The sequence below is a fragment of the Acomys minous genome, assembly GCF_964271855.1.
Source record: "Acomys minous genome assembly, chromosome: 10".
NCBI lineage: Eukaryota > Metazoa > Chordata > Mammalia > Rodentia > Muridae > Acomys > Acomys minous.
Genome location: NC_140491.1, coordinates 6,679,853 through 6,700,523, shown reverse-complemented (window position 1 = coordinate 6,700,523; position 20,671 = coordinate 6,679,853). Strand labels below are relative to the sequence as shown.

The 20,671-nt window shown below is 46.4% G+C and overlaps 1 protein-coding gene across 4 annotated transcripts in view; it reads right to left on the bottom strand.

The window, feature by feature from the left end:
• Positions 1–2,870: 2,870 nt before the first annotated feature.
• SMIM14 (small integral membrane protein 14) overlaps positions 2,871–20,671 on the bottom strand; it is a 71,212-nt gene continuing 53,411 nt past the window's right edge. For all 4 annotated transcript variants that reach the window (XM_084797615.1, XM_084797616.1, XM_084797617.1 and 1 more), the window contains 4 exons: positions 17,625–17,734; positions 13,805–13,853; positions 5,662–5,804; positions 2,871–3,706 (listed from right to left, as the gene is read on the bottom strand). In XM_084797615.1, the coding sequence (XP_084653741.1) occupies positions 3,674–3,706; positions 5,662–5,804; positions 13,805–13,853; positions 17,625–17,699 (300 nt within the window). In that variant the 5' untranslated portion in view covers positions 17,700–17,734 and the 3' untranslated portion in view covers positions 2,871–3,673. The remainder of the gene's footprint in view (positions 3,707–5,661; positions 5,805–13,804; positions 13,854–17,624; positions 17,735–20,671) is intronic.

The window sequence follows — 20,671 nt, the reverse complement described above, 5'->3', positions numbered from 1 at the left end:
TTGTACCTAGCAGAGGCAGGTGGATCTCTGTGAATTTGAGGCCAGCCTGGTCTACAAATCAAGCCCAGGACAGCCAAGGCTACATAGAGAAACCCTGTCTCAGGGGAGAAAAAAAAAAAGAAAGAAAGAAAGAAAATAGAAAAACCGAAACCCAAAACCCAAAAAATATAAGCTGTACCTAGAAATGTTAACAAAGGATGTTAACATTTTACTAAGTTCTTTTCCCACACAAGCCAAACAGAAAGCAAAGTGTTACTAACATTTTCTATTTATTCATTAATAAAAAGTGCATAGTACAAGCCCTTTACCCCAATCCAAGTACCCAGTAAAAGATTAACAACAATGCCAGATGGCACAGACTGATTTGTTTGGCATGATTTAAACATTTAAAAACAGCAAATTACATTTAGTCCATCACATGAGCACTTCTGCATTTAACAAAATAATCACTGTACATGTAACAAATACATGGACTCACTGAGAAATGTAAGACTCTCCCCCCATTTTCTACGGCAACGACAACATTTTAAACCATTGATCATCTTCCTCAAATTGCTGTTTTTTGTTTTAAGCTGTGCTGGTCAAACGAGCATAAAACCAGGGAGAGATAGACTTCCATTTAGAGTGACAGACTTCCACAATCCTGCTAAAAATCTAAGATATTAGTAAATCTATAAATGTTATCATCGACACCAAATGGAACCATGGGACAGTGATACTCAGTGGCTACTCTGGAGAAGCTCCGCTCGTTGTAAAGCATGACTTAGCACAGGATAGTGTTTAGATAAATGATAAAAATCTTTTGCTATAAACAGTACCAAGGTTAACTTGCTCCATGTCGAAATCAGAAGAACAAAACTAGGTTTTCTGTGGAACAGTATGAAGGGCTCTCAGATGAATGCTGGGCAGCAGGAGCAACCCAGCGTGAGGAGAATGTAAGCGTTCTCTCCCAGTTCTGTTTTAAGAGAATCGCAGCTATAGATCAAGCAAATGTTTGCGAGCCAAACAATGGTGTAAGAATAATGCTCCATTAAAGGGACACATGTAGAAGCTTCAAGAAGAGAATAATATAAATTATTAGCTAGGTTAATAATAATATTTTTGCAGGATACCATTATTTCAGGAATATAGAAAAATTTTTCGAAGAAAACAAAATAACAAAGGAAAAAAAAGTAAAAACCCAAGCCCAAGTACTTCTTAAAGAAGCTCAATGCTAAGAGGCATTGAAATGTCTGGATCTTTTTTTTTTTTTTTTTTTTTTTTTTGGTTTTTCCAGAGGTTTTTCTGTGTAGCCCTGGCTGTCCTAGACTTGCTTTGTAGACTAGGCTGGCCTCGAACTCACAGAGATCCACCTGCCTCTGCCTCCCAAGTGCTGGGATTAAAGGTGTGCGCCACCACACCCGGTAGCTAAGCCTTTTCTATGTGAGAAAGAAAAATCTCTAAGGGGTTAAAAGAACAAGGCTGTGTCACTAACTTAATAAGAGGGTTCAGACAGGAAAAGGCCAAGACACTTAGACACACGCGCATGTGACAGAGATGAACACCCAGAATAATATCTACATTTTCAAGTCTCTCATACTAGATGTTCTGTATCCACACTTTGTCCATCTTTTTTTTTTTTTTTTAAACCAAGGTGATGTCTCAACTATTTGTGAGCAGAGTGCGTGAACACATCAGCTCTCCATCAGGTCTAACTTCTGCAGCCTAGAAAACAGACTCTTGGGACACGGCGTGCAGCCTTCAGAGGCGAAGGACAGGAAAGGAAATGCTACCTCAATCTTCCTCAGCTTTAAGTCCCTCTCGCTTTTTCCTTTGTGAGGTGAGGTCCCCCTGTGTATGCAGCCTAGTCTGACCTCAAGACTGCCACCATAGCTGGGGTTTGTGGTAAACGGGCTACCAGCTTTGAAGCAGAGAAAACTTCGTGTTGGCCACAGCAGGAGAGGAACCCTTTACCCTGTGCTCTTCATCTGTTCAGGACGCAACTCACCTGGGTTGTCACACTTTTAGAAGCGCAAGTAGCTAAGGGGCGATTGTATGATTTCAAGCATGGAACACAAAGCCAAGTGAGCCAGGAGGAATGCGAGCAGCTAGCATCACCATACAGGAGGAAGAGAGAGCCGCCCTTAGCAATGCTCATGGGCAGGAGCAGAGCCATCTCGTGGGGGAAATTACTAGAGCGTCACACAGCCGGGCCACAAGCCTGTCAATGGCTGAATGATGCAGACCTTCAGTTCACGCCATTTCTCGGGTCTGTACAGTAACAGCTTAGACTGACCGAGGAGGGGACGGTCTTATGTTGATAGCAAAGTATGTTCTGGTCCCAACAAATCACCTGCAGTCACTTCCTAGAAAAGAAAGTCCAGGCCGCCTGGGTGTGTTTAGATGCCGTTTGTATTCACTGCTTTTGAACTGAGGAAAACAATGCAACCTTGTACTTTCTAAAAACATTTCTAAGCTTTGGTTACCAATGCTCCTTTCGTCATTTTCCTCCTTCCCTTGGAAAGGCTTTTCTCTTCAGAAGGCAGAAGGGCCACAAAAAACTCAAAACATTTTTAATTAAAAAAAGGTATAAAAACAAGTAAATGGGTATTAAAATGTCAGCTCCCACACACCGATGCAAGATTATTTCATTTTAATAGGGAAGTGTTAAAATGGAAGAGTGGCTTGCTGAGAGGCACGCACTTAAAAATCAAATACAGCTCAAGTTAGTACAGGATAGACTGTACCTGGCAAAGGCAGAAAGACCCCCCTCTTCCCTTCATGAGCTGTGTAAGGCTAGCGTACAATGGCTTTCAACAGCACACAACAGATTCTAAACCAACCACTATATTAATCAATCATGTTTATTTAAAATAGTCTCTCTCTCTCTCTTTTTATTTTTTGGTTTTTCAAGGCAGGGTCTCTCTGTGTAGCCTTGGCTGTCCTGGACTCACTTTGTAGACCAGGCTGGCTTTGAACTCACAGCGATCCGCCTGCCTCTGCCTCCCAAGTGCTGGGATTAGAGGCGTGCACCACCATGCCCGGCCCTTATTTAAAATATTAACATCAGAAATTTTAAATGGGAATTTTTTTTTTAAAAAAATCAGTAAATAACCAATTCACTTTTCCTATTCTAGCCACGTAAGCCGGCTGAGGCCACGGAGATTTCAGCTGGAGATTGTAAGGAAAGTGATCTAAACTCTGACTGTCCCTAAGACTAGAGAAAATTGTCCCCCACAAACACACTGCCAAGGTAAAGTAACTACGGTGTGGCTCTGCCACTCATAACAGACAACCCCAAATAAATACCTTACGAAAAGAATTAAAATCTACCAAAACCACTTAAAATATTTAAATGCAGAAATCTCAATTTTCCTTTAGTTGGGCCAGAGACCGCCACAGACATCACGATCACGGTTCCAGGGAGAGCAAGTGACGTGTTTAAGCTCAGGCCACCCAACAAAGCCCCGAGAACTCTGCAATAGAATCATTTACTCAGGTATACTGTAAATAAGAACTGTCGCAACACAGGAAGCAAAAGTCAGTTTGCAAGTGAAATTTCTAGAAGCTCATGAAAACAATACCATCCCAAACTGCAGAGGAAAAGGAAAAACAGTTAAGAGTACTCTGGTCATCTTCAGTCATTTGGTCGTGCAAGGTGTTCAACAATCTCTGCTTCCCACACATCTGAACGTTAGTCCACAGGAGGGGCGGGTGGATCCTGTCCCTGCCATTAAAAGAAGAATGGGCTAAGTGACTGATTGGTTGTTTTTGTTTTGTTTTCTTTTTTGTTTGTTTGTTTTTTCAGGACAGGGTTTCTCTGGGTAGCCCTGGCTGTCCTGGACTAGCTTTGTAGACCAGGCTGGCCTTGAACTCACAGCGATCCTCCTGCCTCTGCCTCCCGAGTGCTGGGATTGGCTCCGGCAGTATACTCACAACTACAGACTTCTGCTTCTCACTGTGGGATGTCCACCAGAGTGTGGCTCAGGGGCATATGGCGGCCATCTTATCACTGTAAGGGAAGCTTGCCTTACAGTAAAGCCTGTAGTAAGAGGAAAGACACTACGCATGTGTATATGTAATACGTATTTAGAATGGGTATGTATAAGCCAGGCAGTGGTGGCGCACAACTTTAATCCCAGCACTTGGGAGGCAGAGGCAGGCAGATCTCTGTGAGTTTGAGGCCAGCCTGGTCTACACAGCAAGTTCTACAGAGCAAGTTCCAGGACAGCCAGGGCTATATAGAGAAACTCTGTCTTGGAAAATCACAAATAAAAACATAAATGAATGGGGCCAGGGAGATGGCTCAGAGGCTAAGAGCACTGGTTGCTCTTCCAAAGGTCCTGAGTTCAATCCCCAGCAACCACATGGTGGCTCACAACCACTTATAATGAGATCTGGTGCCCTCTTCTGGCCTGCAGGTATACATGCAGGCAGACCACTGTATACATAATAAATACATACATCTTTTAAAAATACCATAAATGGGAGCTGGAGAGATGGCTCAGTGGTTAAGAGCACTCTCTGTTCTTCCAAAGGACCTGGGTTCAATTCCCAGCACCCACATGGCAGCTCATAACTGTAACTCCAGTTCCGAGGCATCTGACACCTACATACCAACACACATTAAACTAAATAAAAGCTATATGGCCTGAGATAGGAGAATCATGAGTTTATAGCCTGAGCTACAAAGTGAATTCAGGTTAGCTGGGCTACATAGTGAGACTTTGTCTCAAAGAGAGGCGGGGGGCAGGGAGACAGAGAGAGAAATGGTACTTTTTGCTTTGTTTTTCAAGACAGGGTTTCTCTGTGTAGCCTTGGCTTTCCTGGAACTCACTCTGTAGACCAGACTGGCCTCAGATTCACAGAGATCTGTCTGCCTCTGCCTGCCGAGTGCTGGGACTAAACGTGTACACCACCACTGCCCAGCCAAGGTATGGTTTCATCATGAAAAACAAGTTTTTGAGACAGGGTCTCCTATGGGTCTACGATGTCCCACCTCTGCCTCCTCAGTGCTGAGATCCCAGGTGTGTGCCCAGTGCTTGAGGTGTCGGGGAACCAGTGCAGGGCTTCATGCAGGAAAGACAAGCAGTCTACCAACTGAGCCACATCCCTAGCCTGAAATGTCTTTTTTCTTTTTCTTTTTTTTTTTGATTATTTACCTTTGTGTGCATTCGTGTTTAGCCTGAATGTGTGTCTATGTAAGAGTGTCATTTTTCTTAGAATTACAGACAGTTGTGAGCTGCCATGTGGGTGCTGGGAATTGAACCCAGGTCCTCTGGAAGGGCAGTCAGTGCTCTTAACCACTGAGCCGTCTCTCCAGCCCCGATGCTGCGTTGTTTTGTGGATACCCATTCCCATTCCTGAAACAAGATCTCACTTTGTAGTACAAGGTGGCCTAGAGTTCACCCAGTCGGCTAAGCTAGCCTTGAACAACCCTCTCGGTCCATGCTCCCAAGTGCAAGGATTACAGATATGAGCTACACCTAGCTCTCTTTTCTTTTTCTTTCTTATTTTTTTTTAATGTTCATCGCCACATAAAACCACTGAGGACTGGAAATTTTATTTTAACTATATTGAAAGAATTCAGTCCAAGAATTAAGTCTTCCTCTCAATAATTTAGGTATTTCAGTCAAACAAACACCCCCACACTACCCACAAAGGATTAACAGTAACTCTTACACTGTGCGGACTGGAGGGCTTCCCAGGGAGGCTAGAGCCTCTAAGATTAGGCGGCCTCAGTAAGAACAAGAGCACTGCGATCGCCATCCAGGCCATCAGGATCACAGTGATACTGATGCCGTTGTCACTGGAGGGTCCTGGCACTGAAGACAAACAAAAGGAACATGTGCTAGTTTTAAAAATCACATTAAAACACACACACACACACACACACACACACACACACACACAAAAACACAGCTTGTTGGGTGTGGTAGCACACGCCTTTAATCCCAGTACTCGGGAGGCAGAGGCAGGCGGATCACTGTGAGTTCGAGGCTAGCCTGGTCTACAAAGCGAGTCCAGGACAGCCAAGGCTAACACAGAGAGACCCTGTCTTGAAACCACCCCCTAAAAAGAAACTAAAATTATAGACTATCAAATTTAAAGAAAAAACAACCCAGCAGATTGCAAAAGTGGCCTATCAATAAATATGACAGCTAGTTTTGGTTTTTCTATATCAGAAAAGGTAAAAGCTATCCAGACAGGATGCTGAAGCAAAGCTGATGCTGTTCAGGTTCCCTGGGCCCAGCGTTCACTCCCAAGCGGCAGCACTGAGGCCAGTGAAGGTCAGAGAGTGAACCCTCAGGATCGGGCACTGATGGGAAGGTCAGAGAGCGAACCCTCAGGATCGGGCACTGATGGGAAGGTCAGAGAGTGAACCCTCAGGATCAGGCACTGATGTGAAGGTCAAGGTCAGAGAGCAAACCCTCAGGATCAGATACTGATGTGAAGGTCAGAGAGCAAACCCTCAGGATCAGGCACTGATGTGAAGGTCAGAGAGCGAACCCTCAGGATCAGGCACTGATGTGAAGGTCAAGGTCAGAGAGCGAACCCTCAGGATCGGGCTCTTTCTTTTCACCATGTGAGTTCCAGGGATTCGACTCCCCACACAAGCCTGGGTGCTAAGCGTCTTTATCAGCCGAGCTTGAACTCTGTTGGCTCCTACTGTTCCTCCACAGGGGCTATCCAGGGTAGCCTAGGCTGGCCTCGTCCTCCTTTTCCTTCCCATAACTCCCAGACAAATGTGTGTCATCACACCCAAACACACTAGTGACACAAACATCTCTGCCGGCCAACCACTGAGTAACCACTGCCTATCTGTCCAACTCTGAGCACTCGGGCCTGACCTTTTGCTGGGGTCACGTGGACCTCCTTATCTAATCTCCGCTTTCTCCGTCATTATCTTTTCTAGTTACTCCATTCCTTCTTCTTGAGCCAGTGTTTCTGTTGCCTGGCTGTGCACTGGTGAGGGCTGTAACCTATGATCTACACCACGGATTCTGCCCATCTGGCTCGGGAGCAGCAGAGGGGTGTGGTTAGATACTTTAAACCTTCCCAGATGAATATGATGCAGTAATAACTCAACATTGCTCTGACACAACTTTGCAGACTCAGTCCTTCCAAAGCCTCCCTCCAACTCCACCCTGTGCAGCAAGCGTTGACAATGGACCTCCCCTTTCCTCTCTACCTCCATCTCTCCTGTATCAATCCCACTCTTTCTGCAATGTCCTGCTGCTTTCTTCAAAATATCATAGCATTTCTCAATGGAAGGAATGGCTCCCCAGATTTCCTAATTAGGTGATCAAATTGCTGTTGCTGTGTTCCCAGGCTTGAGCTCAAACCCGGGGCCTGTTCATGCTGAGCAACTGCTGTTTCCTGCAGCTCCAGTCCTCACTTAGGTCATTAACCGTTTGTTTGGTTTTTGTGTTTTTGGTTTTTTGAGGCAGAGTTTCTCTGTGTAGCCTTGATTGACCTGGACTCGCACTGTAGACCAGGCTATCCTCGAACTCAGTGATCCTCCTGCCTCTGGGATTAAAGGCATGCGCCACCACGCCCGGCACTGTAATTAAGCCACCATCTCTTGGCTCTTTGACTCCATGAACTTTTAGCTATTTGATCTTGGTGCCTTGGTTTCTTTGTCTGTGAAAGGTAACTCTCCCCATCCCCTCACACAGTAGCAGTAGGTACTGAGATGGGGAGGACAGAGAAAGCAGAATGGCAGCCACACAGCAGGCATTAGGCAAACGTGCACTATCACCAACAGGACCAATCAGATTGCAGTAAAAATGGAAACCCTGATAGACATGGCCCTAAAGTAGGATAAGACCGTGAAGCGTCAAGGTGAATACAAAAGGTGCGGATAGAAAACACAGCCCAGTGACTGACAGAGAACACAGCCCCAGTGACTGACAGAGAACACAGCCCCAGTGACTGACAGAGGACACAGCCCAGTGACTGACAGAGGACACAGCCCAGTGACTGACAGAGGACACAGCCCAGTGACTGACAGAGAACACAGCCCCAGTGACTGACAGAGAACACAGCCCCAGTGACTGACAGAGAACACAGCCCAGTGACTGACAGAGGACACAGCCCCAGTGACTGACAGAGAACACAGCCCCAGTGACTGACAGAGAACACAGCCCAGTGACTGACAGAGGACACAGCCCAGTGACTGACAGAGGACACAGCCCAGTGACTGACAGAGAACACAGCCCCAGTGACTGACAGAGAACACAGCCCAGTGACTGACAGAGGACACAGCCCCAGTGACTGACAGAGAACACAGCCCCAGTGACTGACAGAGAACACAGCCCAGTGACTGACAGAGGACACAGCCCAGTGACTGACAGAGGACACAGCCCAGTGACTGACAGAGAACACAGCCCCAGTGACTGACAGAGAACACAGCCCCAGTGACTGACAGAGAACACAGCCCCAGTGACTGACAGAGAACACAGCCCAGTGACTGACAGAGAACACAGCCCAGTGACTGACAGAGAACACAGCCCCAGGGACTGACAGAGAACACAGCCCCAGGGACTGACAGAGAACACAGCCCCAGGGACTGACAGAGAACACAGCCCCAGGGACTGACAGAGAACACAGCCCCAGTGACTGACAGAGAACACAGCCCAGTGACTGACAGAGGACACAGCCCAGTGACTGACAGAGGACACAGCCCAGTGACTGACAGAGGACACAGCCCAGTGACTGACAGAGGACACAGCCCCAGTGACTGACAGAGAACACAGCCCCAGTGACTGACAGAGGACACAGCCCAGTGGCTGACAGAGGACACAGCCCAGTGACTGATAGAGAACACAGCCCAGTGGCTGACAGAGAACACAGCACAGTGGCTGATAGAGAACACAGCCCCAGTGACTGACAGAGAACACAGCCCAGTGGCTGACAGAGGACACAGCCCAGTGACTGACAGAGAGCACAGCCCCAGTGACTGACAGAGAGCACAGCCCCAGTGACTGACAGAGGACACAGCCCCAGTGACTGACAGAGGACACAGCCCCAGTGACTGACAGAGAACACAGCCCAGTGACTGACAGAGAACACAGCCCAGTGACTGACAGAGAACACAGCCCAGTGACTGACAGAGAACACAGCCCCAGTGACTGACAGAGAACACAGCCCCAGTGACTGACAGAGGACACAGCCCCAGTGACTGACAGAGGACACAGCCCCAGTGACTGACAGAGGACACAGCCCCAGTGACTGACAGAGGACACAGCCCCAGTGACTGACAGAGAACACAGCCCAGTGACTGACAGAGAACACAGCCCAGTGACTGACAGAGAACACAGCCCCAGTGACTGACAGAGGACACAGCCCCAGTGACTGACAGAGGACACAGCCCCAGTGACTGACAGAGGACACAGCCCCAGTGACTGACAGAGGACACAGCCCCAGTGACTGACAGAGGACACAGCCCCAGTGACTGACAGAGGACACAGCCCCAGTGACTGACAGAGGACACAGCCCCAGTGACTGACAGAGGACACAGCCCAGTGACTGACAGAGGACACAGCCCAGTGACTGACAGAGGACACAGCCCAGTGACTGACAGAGAACACAGCCCCAGTGACTGACAGAGAACACAGCCCCAGTGACTGACAGAGAACACAGCCCCAGTGACTGACAGAGGACACAGCCCCAGTGACTGACAGAGGACACAGCCCCAGTGACTGACAGAGGACACAGCCCCAGTGACTGACAGAGAACACAGCCCCAGTGACTGACAGAGAACACAGCCCAGTGACTGACAGAGAACACAGCCAAGTGACTGACAGAGAACACAGCTCCAGTGACTGACAGAGAACACAGCCCCAGTGATTAACAGAGAACACAACCCAGTGACTAACTGTAGGGGGCGAAGAATGAAGGACAGGCAGGGGTGGGCAGCAAAATCCCTCACTTCAGAGTCTAAGTAGATGCAATTTTTCTGACCTTCAAGGCTTGATAATCTGTCTGTCTGTCTGTCTGTCTGTCTGTCTGTCTCTGGTGATCAAACCAGTATCTTCTAGCAGTTGGACATGCCCTCTACCACTGAACTACATCCCCCAGCTCCATATTTACTTGTGGGACATAGAAGAGACATGTACCATGGCACCGACTAGGGAGGTAAGAAGATCGTCTGTGGGAGTCAGCTATCAGTTTTCAAGCTTGTTTGCTCTACAGTCAATCCTTCAGCTGGTCTCAGGACCATGGGTGCACATGGGGATGGCTGGAGGTGAGTCTGCTGTCTCAGAGTATCCTGAGGACTGCTGGGAATGAGTTTGGGCTGTGAAAACTTTCTTTAAAATTTATTTGTTGTATGTACATTGGTGTTTTGCCTGCAGGTATGTCTATGGGTATCAGATCTTGAAGTTACAGACAGTTGTGAGCTGCCATGTGGGTGCTTAGAATTGAACCCAGGTCCTCTGGAAGAGCAGTCAGTGCTCTTAAACCACTAAGCTATCTCTCCAGCCCTGCGCAAACTCTTAAATATCATGTTAAGATAGAACTGCTTGTGACGGTCATAGAGAGATATGTAACAGTAACGCTTAAATTTTTTTTGTTTTGCTTTTTCTGTTTTGTTTTTCAAGACAGGGCTTCTCTGTGTAGCCCTGGCTGTCCTGGAACTCTCTTTGTAGACCAGGCTGGCCTTGAACTCACAGTGATCCACCTACCTCTGCTTCCCGAGTGATGGGATTAAAGGTGTGTGCTACCACGCCCGGCCTAAAAAAATTTTTTTTAAAGATGTGTGTGGGAGCTGGAGAGATGGCCCAGAGGTTAAGAGCACTGGCTGCTCTTCCAAAGGTCCTGAGTTCAATTCCCAGCACCCACATGGTGGCTCCCATGCCCTCCATGGTGATGCAGGTATACATGCAGATAAAGCACTGATATACAAAAAAATAAATACAATCTTGGGTTTTGTTGGGGGAAAAGATATGTATGTGTGCACACATCTGTGTGGGTACCAGAAGATGCTCTGAGCTACGGCTGAAGGTGCCTGTGAGCTGCCTGACACAGGAGCTGGAAACTGACCTCGGCTCCTCTGTGAGAGCAACAAGCTGGACCATGTCCTTAGCCCAACACCAAAGCATTTAACTGAGGGAATGTCGTTATCTAGTCCAATTTTTAAAAAGTTACATATGCATTTATTTGCTTGTTTTTTGTTTGTGTGTTAGCACACGTGCCACAGCACACTTGTTGAGGTCTGAGGACACTTGAGAAGGTTAGTCCTCTTTTTCCACAGGTGGGGGGTCTGGGGTGTGGGATGGGAGTCCCAGGGAACTGAACTCAGATCATTAGGCCTGGAGGCAGACAGCTTTACCTGTTGGGTCAACTTGCTGGTTGGTCCTTGCTCTGTTTGAGATCTCATGTATCCAGGCTGGCTTGGATTCATGTGAAGCCACGGCTGGCTTCAACTCCTAATTCTCCTGTCTCTGCCTCTAGAATGCTGGGGTTACAGGCCTGTGCCACTTACTCCTGCTTTGCTGAATACTGAAAAACAATTGGTGGTGCCATTCTAGGAAGTAAATTGGTATTTGAAACCAGTAAGACTCTACAGGCCAGAGGTAAAGCCACAGGTGAAGGTGACATAATTAAAGCGGCAGCAACAGGTGGAGAGGGCAGGAACAATGCTTAGGTGTTAAAAACACAGACTCAGCCTGGCATGGTAGTGCATGCCTGTAATCCCAGCACAGGCAGGCAGAGTGCTGTGAGTTCGAGGCCAGCCTGGTCTACAAAGTGAGTTCAGGTCAGCCAAGGCTTCACAGAGAAACTTTGTCTCAAAACACAAAAACAACAACAACAAAAAACAAACAAAAAAATACAGACTAAAGATTTGAGGGGGTCAAGCCCCGTGGGTGAGTCAGAAGGACCCTCAGGTTCGAGGCCAGCCTGAGCTGGGTAATGAGTTTGCACCGGTAGCTCAGTGCTGGAGAGCTTGCCTAGCGTGCTGAGGACTTGGGTTTCATCTGCAGCATCATAAGGAACAATCTACAAAGATTCTACAAGGTGTTTCTAAAGGTGTTTTTTTTTCATGTTCAGACAAACCTCTGAACTGCCCTTAAAGTGGTTTTATGAAAAGCCTAGAAATGTTCTTCAGATGGCTGCCTTCTATAATGAGGAAAATACGCCCAAAGGTAATTATAAAATGCAGGGGCTAAAGCCTGGCGGGTGGGGTGTGGGGTGGGCGTGGGGAACAGCCGGACACAACTGCAAACACAAGTCAGTTGGCAGGAAGGGAGATAACGCCCTGATGCTGGGGCTCTGGAGGACAGGAGGGGACAGGAGGGGACGGCTCCCAGGGGGCCCTGCCCTCACCCAGCCTGGAATGAAGACTGACCTAGGATACCTAAGTAAAGCAGACACCAGATACATAGTTACTAGGCACAGGACAACCGGATGGTACCACCAAGAAGGTGAAACTCTGCCCTCAAAATGTAGATAAGAGCGCGGGACAGCAGGGCAGAGCTTTGCAGCCAGCACACCTGCCACCAAGCCTGACAACCTAAATTTTGGCTCCCAACCCCCAATACGATTTTTTTAAAAAAAAGTTTTTTTTGTTTTTTGTTTTTTTTCAAGACAGGATTTCTCTGTGCAGCCCTAGCTGTCCTTGAGCTCACAAAGATCTGCCTGCCTTCTCTGCCGAGTGCTGAGATTAAAGGCGTGTAGTATCACTGCTAGGCATCTAAGTATTTTTTTAAAAAGATGTAGAGAGGGAGCTGTGTGCAGCCTGAGTCGAGACCCACTGGGATGCGTTTACTGCTGACGGTGCAGCTGTAACAGCTCAGAAGCAGGATGAGATACGGAGGCCAGAGAAAGACAGTCCCAGGAGTCAACAGCCACATCACAGGCTTCATGGGTCAGAAAACCCCTAAAGAGTTGGTGGTTTTTTGTTTTGTTTTGTTTTGGTTTTGGTTTTGGTTTTTTGAGACAGGGTTTCTCTGTGTAGCCTTGGCTGTCCTGGACTTGCTTTGTAGACCAGGCTGGCCTCGAACTCACAGCAATCTGCCTGCCTCTGGGATTAAAGGCGTACACCACCACGCCCAGCTCAAAAGCAAACTCTTATTTGTTCAAGCAAGTTGTGTTACAGAAAACAGGGAGACAGTTAAGAACATATAAGGCTGGGCATCTTGACACTCACATTTTATCCCAGCACTTGGGAGGCTGAAGCAGTAGATCTGAGTTCGAGACCTGCCTGTTCTACTTAGTGAATTCTAGACCAGCTAAGGCTACATAAACAAACAAACAAACGAGCAGGACCTATGATAATAGTCTACACATGAGATGGTGAACAGGGAGGAGGCCGAATGAGGTGATGAGAAGTACAGTTTTGGTTACATCCTGGAGGCAGATGATAACGGATGGATGCTGAGAGCCAGGGGTCACTTTCAGGACAAGCTGCCCCAACTTCATGAAAAAGACAGAGGAAGAAAAGCATCTGTGCCAGATCCTAGCAGGAGCTCGGTTCTCAAGATGATGGTTTTGAGATGTCTGAGAAATGTCACAGTGGACAGGTCCAGAGGGCAGTCACCAACACAAGCATGAGTCATGAGCTCTGAGAGCATCATCAGGGGAGTGTAGGAGAGGAGACCTGCAGACAGTGAACACACGCCATGGTACACGCCTAAAATCCTAGCAACCTTGGGAGGTGGAGGTCATACAATCAGATGTTCAAGGCCAACCTGGGCTACGTAAAACTGATTTTAAAAAATAAAAATAATAAAAAAGACAAAGGGACAATACTGTTGATTATTCAAGGCCTTTGCCTTTGTTGGGGCCCAGGCCCAAGCTCATGTTGCCCAAAGGTACTTACACTCCCGGAGGCACTCTGTGTCCGTGCAGTAGGACTGCGACTGCCGGAGCTGCAGTGACAGAAAGCAGAGTTAGCTGCCGAGCCACCAACATGGCAGGGACGGTCAGACTGGGGTTTGGGGGCAGGGGAGGTAAGGTATGCGCGGGGAGGGGGGGCTGCGGAGGTGGGGAGGGACGACCAAGTAGGACAGAGCTAGCTCAGCACGCACGCAGCCCTGCATCTAATTCCTAGTAACACGTAGTAAAGAAGCAAATCTTTTACTTCTTTTTTTTTTAGTTTAGGAATATTTTATTTTATATGAGCATTTTGCCCATATGTTTGTCTGTGTCCCACATGCATGCCCAACAGCGGCCAGAAGTGGGCACTGGATCCCAGATCTCGAGGTGCAGAGGCTGTTAGCTACTATGGGGGTGCTGGGAATTGAACCCAGGTACTGAAAGGGCAGCCAGTGCTCTTAATCTGCTGAGCCATCTCTCTAGGCTCTTTATTTTTATTTTTTGAGACAGGGTCTGATGTAGACCAGGCTAGCCTCAAACTCACTACACAGCAGAGGATGGCCATAAACTCTTGCCTCTACCTCCCAAAGGCTGGAAATACAGACAGTTGCCACCATGCTCAATTAGAGACTTTGGCTTTGGGGCCAGGCATGGTGGCGCACGCCTGTAATCCCAGCACTCGGGGGGCAGAAGCAGGCGGACCGACCTGAGTTCGAGGCCAGCCTGGTCTACAAAAAGAAAAGAAAAGAAAAAGAAAATCTGGCTTTGGAACCATGAGATTATAAAATTCAAATATTTCCAAATCCAGGGCTGGACGCAGTGGTGCACCCATGTAATCTCAGGCAGAGGCAGGGAATCTCTGTAAATTCAAGGCTAGCCTGGTCTACAAAACCAGTCAGGGCAGCCAAGGCTACACAGAGAAACCCTGTCCTGAAAAACCAAAAATAAATAAATAAATAAATAAATCCATCAGTCAATTACATAAGTCAAATTATGACTGTTCAGCTCATGCCCAGGTCTTTTAGGTGATTGAGAAATGAAAATCTCACTGGAGTTCATTGATGGATAGAGAGTGAAGAAATTCAGTCTTATAAATGACAAACACCCTCTTGCATATTCAGTAACCCACCCCCTGCAATTGTTTGTACAGCCACCAGCTAAAGAACTGCTGGGCTGGCTGAGCCTGGGCTCCGTAGAGTGGCAGGCGCCGCCTTAAAGTCAGGTTAGGCAGCTTCCTAATGTTTCAAGACTGGGTAAGTTACTTGACACCTCTAAGCTTTAGGGTTTTGTTTTTTGTTGTTTTGTTTTGTTTTGTTTTGCATTTATTAAAATGGTGCCAAGAAAACTACCTATTTATCTGGGGACCATCAAGGATTAGCATAGATGACGCCTGTGAAATGCAGCTAACAACCCAATAAACAATATTATTATTATTGTGCAATACATAGAGTATTGCACAATAATAATACATAGAGTACGGTCTTTTCTTTCTTTCTTTTTTTTTTTTAAGTTTTATTACTTATACAATATCCTGCCTGCCTGTATGCCAGCAGGCCAGAAGAGGGCACCAGATCTCATTATAGATGGTTGTGAGCCACCATGTGGTTGCTGGGAATTGAACTCATGACCTTTGGAAGAACAACCAGTGCTCTTAACCACTGAGCCATCTCTCCAGCCCACAGAGTACCATCTTATCTGAGCAAGACTGCAATACACAACATACCTTCTGTTATACTCTAAGACATCGTCTTGCTGTGTCAGAATGGAAGTAAAAGATCTCAACTAATGTAAAATGATGCCATATACCTTTTGTCTGTCTGTCTGATCAAGATGGGGTTTCCTTGTGTAGCCTTTGCTGTCCTGGAATTATTAGCTTTGTGGACTAGGCTGGTCTCAGAGATCCCCCTGCCTCTGCACCACCTGCCTGTGCTGAATCCAAAAGGAATCATCTGAACACTCAAGGGGAAACAAGACTACAAGACTCTTGTCACTGAATGGAGACACAGACACACACATACACACACACACACACACACACACACACACACACTCAGACAGGAGTTTCCCTAGAAGCTCACAAGCCAGCTAGCCTCATGCACAAGTGGGGAACAAGAGAAAAATCCTGTTGCAGTATAGACTAGGCTGGCCTCAAATACACAGAGATGACCTGATTCTGGTTCCTGCGTGCTGGGATTAATTAAGGTCTATATGCCACCAAGTCATTTTCACAAATATGTTTTAGGTATCATGCATCTCCCCAAGTTTAATCACAATATTTTGCATTTGTTATGATTTTTTTTTCCAAGACAGGGTTTCTCTGTGTAACAGCTCTGGCTGTCCTGGAACTCACTCTGTAGTCTAGATTGGCCTCAAACTCAAGGAAATCCGCCTGCTTCTGCCTCCCAAGTGCTGGGATTAAAGGTGTGTGCCACTACCACTGGTATGTTATGATCTTTCAATGGTATGAAATGCTTAAATTAATAAAACTTTTTTGGTTTTTTTTATTGTTGTTGTTTTGTTTTTTGAGGTAGGATTTCTCTGTGTAGCCTTGGTTGTCCTAGACAGGTAAGTCTGTGTTCTTTACACCAGCTGGGCATGGTGGCGCACGCCTTTAATCCCAGCACTTGGGAGGCAGAGGGAGGTGGATCGCTGTGAGTTCCAGGCCAGCCTGGTCTACAAAGTGAGTCCAGGACAGCCAAGGCTACACAGAGAAACCCTGTCTTGAAAAACCAAACAACAACAATATGTACAATGAATATGTAACTCAGCAATCTGAATTAGTGTTTGTGTCTACATAAAGGGAGTGCCCAAAGTTCCTAAATTTGTAACTTTTTTTAAAAAAGATTTTATTTATTTATATGAATGTTCTATCTGCATGTACACCAGAGGAGGGCATTAGTGGGTGTGAGCTACCATATGGTCGCTGGGAATTGAACTCAGGACCTCTGGAAGAGCAGCCAGTACTCTTAACCACTGAGCCATCTCTCCAGCCCAATTTGTAACTTTTCAAATTATACTAAGACCAAATCTCAGCAATTTGAAATCAAACACAACAAAACTTTATTAAAACTGTTGAAAATTGGGATGGAGAGATGCTCAGTGGTTAAGAACACTTCCTGTGCCACTAGCCCAGTGGTGCACACCTGTAATCCCAGCACTGGTGAGGCAGCGGCAGGTGAAGCTGTGAGTTTGAGGCCAGCCTGGTCTACAAAGGGAGTCCAGGACAGCCAAGGCTACACTGAGAAACCCTGTCTCAAAAAAACCAAAATGACAACAACAACAAATTCCTCTCTTCAGGAGCCAGGAGATGTGGTGGCACACACCTGTAATCCCAGCACCTGGGAGGCAGAGGCAGGTGGATTGCTGTGAGTTCCAGGCCAGCCTGGTCTACAAAGCAAGTCCAGGACAGTCAAGGCTACACAGAGAAACCCTGTCTCAAAAAACCAAGAAAGAAAACAAAAAACAAACAAACAAACAAAAAAGAAAAAGAAAAAAAAAAAAAAAGAAAGCAAGCAGGCTGAGCAAGCCGTGGGGTACAAGTATGAAGTAATGTTCCTCCGCGGCCGCTCCACTCTCCATCAGCTGCTGCCTCAGGCTCCTGCCTTGACTTCGCGCCCTGAGGGAAAGCAGGAATGGGTGAGCCCTTTCCTCGCATAGTTGCCTTCAGTCATGCATGCCCTGTGACTGCAACAGAAGCATAACTAATCAAACCCTAATCTCACAGAACCAGGAAGAACACAGCACAAGCATAACTAATCAAACCCTAATCTCACAGAACCAGGAAGAACACGGAGAACTCTGAACAGGACTGCTGTTCATCTCACCAGATTGATCAGTCTTCTCATCGCATGTTCATGGGAGCAAACACATTCACAGGGATCAAATCCACCTTCAGCCATGGTTACCCAGCTTGATTTTCCTCAACTATTTAAATCTAGAAAGAAAGAAAAAATAGTTAAGAGTACTGTTGAGTTTCTCTTCAGTCATGAAAATTTCACATACTGCATGGACTCATATGTGTAGCTCATATTTATTAGTGGTATATACCTTATGAAAATATTACTAATATGTACTAATTACAATTTTATCGTATGAATATGAAGCTACACAAGTTACTTACTGGCTCCTCCAGCCACCAGCCCAACTTTATAGAAAGTGTCTTTGGGTGTTCTGACTGGCCCTACCTCTGATGCTACGGCCTATTCTACTTCATTACTTAATTCCTAACCAGTATTTGCTACTGAAATAAAATTACACAAAATTTTCTTGTTTTGTTTCTGTTATTGTTTTTCTGCGTATCCTTGGCTGCCCTGGACTTGCTTTGTAGACCAGGCTGGCCTCGAACTCACAGAGATCTGTCTGCCTCTTCCCCTCAAGTGCTGGGATTAAAGGGGTACACTACCATGCTTGGCTAAAATAAAAATAAAAAATAAATCAAACTTTATGCTATCAAGAAAGTAGATTGAGCTGGGGGGTGATGGAACACGCCTTTAATCCCAGCATTTGGGAGGCAGAGGCAGGCGGATCGCTGTGAGTTCGAGGCCAGCCTGGTCTACAAAGAGAGTCCAGGACAGCCAAGGCTACATAGAGAGACCCTGTCTTGAAAAACCAAAAGAGAGAGAGAGAGAGAGAGAGAGAGAGAGAGAGAGAGAGAGAGAGAGAGAAATAGAGAGAGAGAGAGAGAAATAATGTGTGGGGAGCTGTGCAGAGATCAGAGGACAGTTTATGAGAGTTGGTTCTCTCATAGGTCCTGGAGAGATCTGTGGTCATCAGGCCTGGCAGTTCTGTCTCTTTGCTCCTCTGAACCTTTTCGCTGACTGATTTGAAGACATATCTTTCTCCTTTTTTGTGTTTTTGTAATTTTTGTTTGTTTATTTGGTTCGTCTGTTTCTTTGTTTTTGGTTCTTTGACAGGGTTTCCCCTTTACACAGAGCCCTGGCTGTCCTGGAACTCACAGCCATCTACCTGCCTCTGCCTCTGGGGTCCTGGAACTCACAGCCATCCACCTGCCTCTGCCTCTGGAGTCCTGGCATTAAAGGTGTGCCAGCACTCTGGCTTGAAGACATTTCTAACCTGTCCTGAAATCAAGCTGCAGAACAGTCTGTGCAACCTGTTTCTCCTCAAGTGTCTTTTCATCTAAACCCTATTCGTAGGAGCCAAGCAGGAGAAATGGAAGTGCTTGTAGCCAGCCTCCCAAAAGCTGGGAAGCCCTACGTGCAAACTCCGGCTTGTTCCTGTCAGCTCACATCTTCTGGAGCCACTCTGGAGCCACACCTTTCAGTGAGCAGTGAGTGTAGGGGTCAGGATTCTCCTTAGTGAACTGTGTACAATGGACAGAAAATTCAAAGTAAATATAATCTCCCTTTATAGGGAGGTTAGACTTGTCCGAGTCTTCCTCAGCGAATGAAGTGTGGGTTAAAATTATTTTTTTGTTTGTTTGAGACCAGGTCTTCTGTAGCCCAGGCTGGTCATGACTATGAACTCTGATCTTTCTGGCTCCACCTCCCAAATCCTAGGATTATGGGTGTGTGCCATCACACCCAACTTAACTGAGACTTTTTTTTTTAAGGATTTATATGAGTGCTTTATCTGCACGTACACCTTCAGGCCAGAATACGTAGCATAGATCCCAGTATAGGTGGTTGTGAGCCACCATGTGGTGGCTGGGAATTGAACTCAGACCTCTGGAGGAGCAGACAGTGCTCTTTTTTTTTTCTTTTCTTTTTTTTTAATTTATTTATTTTTTTTCCTCCTTTATTAATTTATTCTTGTTACATCTCAATGGTTATCCCATCCCTTGTATCCTCCCATTCTTCCCTCCCTCCCAATTTCCCCTTATTCCCCTCCCCTATGACTGTTCCTGAGGGGGATTACCTCCCCTCAGACAGTGCTCTTAACCACCTCTCCAGCCCCTCACAAAGATGTCTGAAAATGAAATTCAAATACCAAAATGCCCAAGCCCTTTCCAGCTCTCCTGCCTCTGAACACGGGGCTCTCGGAGAGCACCAGGGTTAGAAAGAGATTAGCTTCTATCTCCCAACAATCGGTCACAAGTGTAAACACAGCTCTCTTCAAGTCGGCCTTCAATTCAACCTGTCTCTCCTCCCAACGACTCCATCTTGGTCACCATCACTGTCCACACCTCCCTTACTGTCTCAGCCACAGCACTCACTGCAGAAACATTTATGGAATTCTTGACAGTGTTTATATCTATACATGCCAGGAATGCAGAAACAGACTGGGGTTTAGATTATGTTCATCTTGATTAGCTTCTATGGATGAGAAAGAACGGTTTAAACCAGGACACTCCTTACAGAATTTTCTACACGTAATTGAGCTGTTTCAGTTCTATTCAATTTTCACTTTACAGTTCCCATCTTTATTTACTTTATTTTATTATTTCTGAGACAGGGTTTCTCTGTGTAGCTTTGGCTATCCTAGAACTCACTCTGTAGACCAAACTCAGAGATCTGCCTGCCTCTGCCTCCCTGAGTTTACAGGTGTGCGCCATCACTGCTCGGCACAGCTCTCATCTTTTTTTTTTTAAACACCCATCTTTAATAATGCTTGTTTGTTTGTTTTGGCCAAGTGGTGGCATTGGTGGTGCACGCTCTTAGTCCCAGCACTTGGGAGGCAGAGGCTGGTGGACTACTGTCAGTTGGAGGCCAGCCTGGGCTACAGAATGAGTTCCAGGACAGCCAAGGCTACACTAAGAAACCATGTCTCCAAAAAGCAAAAAAACCAAAATTTTCCCTTTTTTTTTTCTTTTAGTAGAATGATCACCGTTGGGAAACAAGGTGCGCCAATGTGCAACAGAAGCTGAACAATGTAACCAATGTCACCTCACATTTGCTTCAGAGACATTATGAAA